At 44.3% G+C, this 6,794-nt stretch overlaps 1 protein-coding gene across 1 annotated transcript; it reads left to right on the plus strand.

Annotated features, from left to right (window-relative positions):
- The first annotated feature begins 2,071 nt into the window (after positions 1-2,071).
- LOC120187710 (ribosome-binding protein 1-like) lies at positions 2,072-4,369 on the plus strand. The gene is made up of 6 exons (XM_039191362.1): positions 2,072-2,176; positions 2,303-2,548; positions 2,618-3,115; positions 3,293-3,561; positions 3,842-4,040; positions 4,103-4,369. Exons 1-6 carry the CDS (start codon positions 2,072-2,074, stop codon positions 4,367-4,369), a joined length of 1,584 nt encoding a protein of 527 aa, XP_039047293.1.
- The last annotated feature ends 2,425 nt before the right edge of the window (positions 4,370-6,794 follow it).

The raw sequence follows: 6,794 nt of genomic DNA on the forward strand, positions 1-6,794 counted from the left end.
TCAACCGTGAGTGTTAGTTAATAAAATTTAGTATTTTATTTACGTAATTAATTTTAGAATAATTTATTTAAATAAATTATTTGATGTAGACACTAAATCGGACCGATCTACTATTCTAGCTTACCATGGTAGAGGTTACTGTCGTCGTTAGCTTTGTTGAGGTGCGTCTCTTTATTCGGTGCTATATTACTTGTTTGGATTGTTTGCTTGTTTGATCGATTGAAAATTTATTTGCGAGCATGTCTAATTGTGAAAATTGTCTGTGTAACTGCATTCGAAAGAATGTCATGGGTTGCATGTTGAGCTATCGGAATTGAATTTTATGTTATGTGTTTGCATGGAATTATTAGAATCAGAATATATGCTTCTATTTTATTTGAACATGCTTAAGAAATATTGTTATTCGAATCAGATCAAACATCGGATATTATGTCATTTTCCATATCATGTAGGGATGATTTTTTTATAGGGGAAGTTCACTGCATTCATTGGGTAAATGTCATTTTTTCGGATTCAGTGACCTCTACCTTTGTGGTGTAGTCCATTTCATCATGTGTGAGTTGGAATTAGTGAGGTTTTGAGAAACTCACTCTCTCTTCTAGGTGTGACAGGTGTATGGGCATGTGCATAATGTCACGGGCTAGGAACTTGGGTCCGAGACACTGGTGCAAGTGTCCGACAGAGAGGTTCAAGACAGAGGATCGGGCTTGCTAAAACATTGGTGCAAGAGTCCGAAAGGGAATCTCAAGATAGTTATCGGGCTTGCCAAAGCCACCAGACTTGGCCCATCGCTTGGAGAATGCTATGGAGCCCGTTCACATTGGCCGTGCAGAAAAGGAAAGTGGCATCATATCTGAAGATGATCACAGAAGCTCGGTAAATATGGCAAGAGGCAACAAAATCAGGAAGATATTGTGGGAAAATCTTACCATATCCAGTGTGAACACCTATCCAAGGAAAGAATCCTACTAATGGATGTAATTAGGAAGGATTTGGTTGTAATTCCTTGATTTAGGGGATTTGTCATTAATTGGGCAAATCTTAGCCGTTGATGTAAAATGATCTAGGCCATTGATTGAGAGGGAGCTCAACTATAAATAGAGAGCTCTCCTCCTCATTTGTAATCACCCAATTCCATTCTTCTCTTTGTGAGAGAGTAATAAAGCTCTGAGGCATTTGCTCTATTCTTTCTGAGTTCTTAGTTTCTTTGTTCTTGTTGCCTATCTCGGTGGCCAGGAGTAGCCACCTTCGTGTTAGCACTTCCACACGATAGTCCGGCCTTGTCGGCATTCTAAAGCTTCCGCAATCCGAAGCCTTGAGGGCTTGGTTCCAACCTTTGTGAGTTTGCACACTCACTTAGCTTGGGTAAGGCTTACTTAGTCGCCGATAAGACCGAGGAGCGTCTAAAGCGTCTAAGGCCGCACGACCCGTCAGACCTTGACTCTGATATTCCGACGGTGTGAGGCGTCGAAGTTCTGGGGGCGTGACAAGTGGTATCAGAGCGAGTCGTTGTGGGCAAGCAACGATCATTTCAACCGTGTTTTGGTGGAAGGTGCGAGTCGAGTAAGTTTGTTTTACTTACTTTCAATCAATTTACTTTGATAATTGAATGGGGCACAAGAAAAGAGGAGTTTCCGCACCCAAAGGCAAGGAGTGCCATGGTGGGAAACGGGAAGAGAGTCCGTTGGGCTCAAGAGCATCGTCGGTGTCCAAGCATGAGGATGCCGTGATGAGTTCGCAAGGAATGCTCGAGGCAACAATAGCACACCAAGGGGAGCCGGTTCTCGAGGTAGAGAGGCTCAATGGTGACGCCGAAGGCATGTCCGAGCGAGACGAAAGGTTCTCTCATGATGACGGGGAAAGTCTTCAGGAGGAACCAGACGAGGAGCTAACGATCGACGAGAAATGGGCCTATTGGATGGAAGTTATTGCTGACCATACCGAAAAGCTCATTAATCTAGAGCATATCTCAACTTCGTGAGAACAAAGGGTCGGTAGACTTGAACAAGCCGAGGATGAGGCCAAGCAGACCCAGGGTGTTGTGGAGTCCCGCCTTGATCGATTAGAGTCCATGGAGGGCAGATTCAAGGTCGAGACGCAACGAGTTCTTGACGAGTTAGAGATGGTTCGAGGGAGAAATGCCCAAGAAGCCGAGGTAGCGGCTTTGAGAAGCGAGGTGGATGAGCTCAAGAGGGAGCTACTCATATGCAAGGGAGCAATGAGTGAATGGGGTGCGCTAAAGACCTTCTTGGAAGGACTTAGACCAGGGGCGATGCTCGGGGGAGAGCAAGGTGATGCCCAGAGATTTTCGGAAGCCATAGCTGTAGCCGGAACGCCGACTGAGCTTGCAGATGTCAAGCCAAAGAGCGATGTGTTGTCCAGGCCCATGCCCAGGGATAGTGGCAACAATGGGGGAGACCGGGAAATGGTGCAGCGGGGAGATGGTATAGAAAGCTCTTCGAGTGGCCAAGTTGAGCCATCGACTGTTCGCGGCCAAGGAAAGCCATCGGGTAAGAATGGCAAGGCCAAGTCCGGGGAAAAGAAGAATGCGAGCAAGGAAAATCTCAAGTGCTACTTCTGTGATGGTCCTCACTTGATTAGAAGATGTCCCGAGAAGCGTCGCCTTACAACCATCATGGAGAGGATGGGAGAAGGAGGAGTAGCAAGCATTGGCGGAGGCAGAAGAGTTCAAGCTGCCAAGTCAAGGGAAAGACTTGGTCCAGTTGATGGGATCAATGCGGCCAAGCAAGGATCAAGACGAGGTAAGGCTGTCGAAGATAAGGCAGTCAAGCCAAGAAAGAAGCCAGATGCGATTGCGAATGATCGAGCAATCAAGTCAGGGGCAAGACTTGACGAGGCTACATGTTCCAAAGTAGCCGAATCAAGGGGCAAGCATGGTGAGACTACAAGTTCTCAAGTAGTCAAGCCAGGATCGAGACGTGACGAGACTGCGAGTGTCAAAGCAGTCGAGCACAGGAAAGGACCCGGTGCGATAGCAAGTGATAAAGCCGTCAAGCCGAGGGTGAAAAGTGAGCAGGTTTGCTCACAATATGCCAGGATGGAGTCGTGGTCCAAGTTGAGGCGCCTCAGGCATAAGGGGACACTGAAGGAGTATGTGAGCCGATTCAGAAGACTCATGCTCAAAGTCCCAAGTTTGACTGACGAAGAAGGGTTCTTCACCTTTATGTTCGGATTGAAGCCGTGGGCAAAGAAAGTGTTGGAGCGAAGGGAAGTCAAGGGGCTGTCTAAAGCCTTGACAACCGCCGAGTCCATCAAAGAATTTGGAGTCAAGAAGAAGACTTCCAAAGCAAAGCCCAAAGCCGAGGGTAGCGGTAGGAGATTCCAGAATGAAGGCAAGTCGGATGATGAGGAAGGTTGTTCCTCGAGTGGTAGAGAAGATCCACTCAATGATGAACCAGACGGTGAGTCTGGAGACAATGTGCGCAATCTTGGCACAAGTTCAAGTGCCGAAGATGCTAAGCCGAGGGTGAGAGCCGAGCAAACCAGGGGGCGCAAACTTAAGGTGCCCGAGGTGTTGCAAGATTACCCGAGGGGAGCCGAGTCATCCAAGGTAACGGATGAGCCCAGGATCGAGTTGTCCAAAGAATAGGACGAACCAAGGATCGAGGGGGCGTTGCGACTTGGCTCAATACGGTTCATTTCTACCAAAGCAAGTAGAGGCCAAGGGCAGACTGAGTTGACCATGTCCAAGGAGTCGAGACAAGGGCTTACCGAGGATGTTCAAGAGAGGAACAATCCTTCAAAGACTCGTAGACAAGAGTCGAAGGAGGCCAAGACGTTGAGGGACAAGGCAACCATGGAGACACCACCCATTTCAAAGGTGGGAAGCGAGCTCCAACCTTCGTGTTAGAAGGGATGAAGCAAGGAGGGGCATCGGACTTTGCCGCGAGAAAGTGCCGATGCAGGATGGCGCAAAGAACTCCAATGACAAGGGTTCAATGCGGGGAGTGTCAGACTTCATTGAGCAAGAAGGGCTGACGCAAAAATTTGAGCAAATGCCAACTAAATCAGAGGGGAAGGTACATCTCAACACTATTCTTGTGTTCTTGTGAGCTTGATTTGCAACTTTAAGTGAGTGTAGGTCGGGCAAGACCTAACTCTTAACGCGGATGAAAAAAAGTTTGGATGGGATCCAAGACTTTGCCGCAAGGGACAGGGAGGTCCAAACCAAGGCAAATCAAGACTTGTAGGAAAGAGTTCCTACGGAAGAGATGCACTTGTGGGCGTGTTAGCCCATTTCATCACTTGGCGGCAAGAGCCGAAGCAAGCACAGCCATTATGGGATGCTGAGTCCTTATGGGGGGACATGAGCAAGCAGAGGCGTCGAAAGGCAACCATGTTGATGTGAACTATGGCGTGAAAGATCGAGAAAGTTACATAAGGCAAAAGCCAAGGCAAGCAGTTCGTATGGGAGAATCGCGACAAGCCAAGGCACTGAAGAGTATCCAAAGTGGTGTTGCCCAGGATCGTTGAGTGCAGCGACGAGGGCGTCGCTAAGTTCAGTGGGGGAGAGTGTCACGGGCTAGGAACTTGGGTCCGAGACACTGGTGCAAGTGTCCGACAGAGAGGTTCAAGACAGAGGATCGGGCTTGCTAAAACATTGGTGCAAGAGTCCGAAAGGGAATCTCAAGATAGTTATCGGGCTTGCCAAAGCCACCAGACTTGGCCCATCGCTTGGAGAATGCTATGGAGCCCATTCACATTGGCCGTGCAGAAAAGGAAAGTGGCATCATATCTGAAGATGATCACAGAAGCTCGGTAAATATGGCAAGAGGCAACAAAATCAGGAAGATATTGTGGGAAAATCTTACCATATCCAGTGTGAACACCTATCCAATGAAAGAATTCTACTAATGGATGTAATTAGGAAGGATTTGGTTGTAATTCCTTGATTTAGGGGATTTGTCATTAATTGGGCAAATCTTAGCCGTTGATGTAAAATGATCTAGGCCATTGATTGAGAGAGAGCTCAACTATAAATAGAGAGCTCTCCTCCTCATTTGTAATCACCCAATTCCATTCTTCTCTTTGTGAGAGAGTAATAAAGCTCTGAGGCATTTGCTCTATTCTTTCTGAGTTCTTAGTTTCTTTGTTCTTGTTACCTATCTCGGTGGCCAGGAGTAGCCACCTTCGTGTTAGCACTTCCACACGATAGTCCGACCTTGTCGGCATTCTAAAGCTTTCGCAATCCGAAGCCTTGAGGGCTTGGTTCCAACCTTTGTGAGTTTGCACACTCACTTAGCTTGGGTAAGGCTTACTTAGTCGCCGATAAGACCGAGGAGCGTCTAAAGCGTCTAAGGCCGCACGACCCGTCAGACCTTAACTCTGATATTCCGACGGTGTGAGGCGTCGAAGTTCTGGGGGCGTGACAATAAGCATTTACATCACATTTATATATAATCATAACGTTGATATTTGGATGAATAATTTCTATTGTTTGTTTCAGATTATTTTGTAACTTGTGTTTGATTGCACTTTAGAGGCATATTAAGCTTACTCCCCCTAGTTTCTTCTTTCAGATTCTCGAGCTAGGCGAACTGATAATTAGAGTTGCGTCTTTATGAAGATTTTACTATTTTCACAGTATGACATTTATTCGGATTATCTATTTCTTATTTTAAATATAATATTTTGGAATTATTTTATTTTACCTGAATTTGGGACATTAGACAATATTAATTATTTTGGGTTGTTATGAATGTTTTAATTGTATTTGTAAAAATGGATTTCCTTTGACTTTTACTTAATGATATTTATTTAGTGTTGGAATTATAAATGTTTTCAAGCGTTAAATGATTGTTTTAGAGTTCAAAATAAAAAATGGTTTCATGAGGGACAAGTTTCAAATTGACTTTCCATATTCGACATATTTTCCTTCTAGGTCGGATTTACGGGTTATATGTGGAACTTCCAATGAAACCTCTTTTAAAACTTCAAGTGACATGTCTTGTGGATCACCTAAAGTCACGCCCATTGATTCTTCAAGACACATGTTTCTTGATTCTTTAATTTGAAAAGATATGTCTCTTGGATTGTCCTGTAAAACAAAAGAAAGAATAGGAGAAAAGATCTGGTTAGATAAAATTTGATTCTCTTCTTCACTCTACTCTTCTTCATACACATTTTCAACTCCATCTTGTCTTTAATTTACTACTTCACTCTCATTTTGTTCAACTCCACTTTATCTTTCTTTCACATTTTCTTCTTGAATATCATCTCTTTCAACTTGCTCATGTTCAAGTTCAATTCCTTTTGTCTCTTCAATTCGTTTTTCCTCCATTACATCTTTGATTTTCTCTTTTTCCTTCATTTATTCTTTAGATTTCTTCCATGCCTCCATGTGGGATTTGAGAGTGACTTGATGTTCATTAACTTGATTTGGACTTAGCAGTACCAATGCGATCTTTCTTCCATCGTGTTCAAAAGAGACATGATTGGTGAATCCATCATGAATTGCTCTCTTGTCAAATTGCCAAGGTCACCCCAATAACAAATGACTCGTGCTCATTGGTGCAACATTACAAATGGCTTCATATTCATATCTTCCAATTTTAAATGGCACAATTAATTGCTCCATGAATTATACTTCTTTATCTTTATTCAACCCTTGCAAAACATATATGTTGGAATGTTTGAATGTTGTAAGTCCAAATTTCTCCACCATGTATGTGCTTGCAAGATTTGCACAACTTCCACTGTCGATAATTACAAAAAACACTTTACCATTTACAAGGAAACAAGTGTGAAATACATTCCTTCTTTACTGATTGTCC

The sequence above is a fragment of the Hibiscus syriacus genome, unplaced genomic scaffold (genome assembly GCF_006381635.1).
Source record: "Hibiscus syriacus cultivar Baekdansim isolate YM2019G1 unplaced genomic scaffold, ASM638163v2 tig00113725_pilon, whole genome shotgun sequence".
NCBI classification, from domain to species: domain Eukaryota; kingdom Viridiplantae; phylum Streptophyta; class Magnoliopsida; order Malvales; family Malvaceae; genus Hibiscus; species Hibiscus syriacus.

Excerpts from the sequence above, each read along its gene's own strand:
- LOC120187710 (XM_039191362.1), top strand. The coding sequence starts at position 2,072 with ATGGAGGGCAGATTCAAGGTCGAGACGCAACGAGTTCTTGACGAGTTA. Across the intron at positions 2,549-2,617 it reads AGTCCGGGGAAAAGAAGAAT|CGTCGCCTTACAACCATCAT; the intron begins GCGAGCAAGGAA and ends TGTCCCGAGAAG. Across the intron at positions 3,116-3,292 it reads AGGGGACACTGAAGGAGTAT|AAGAAGACTTCCAAAGCAAA; the intron begins GTGAGCCGATTC and ends TTTGGAGTCAAG.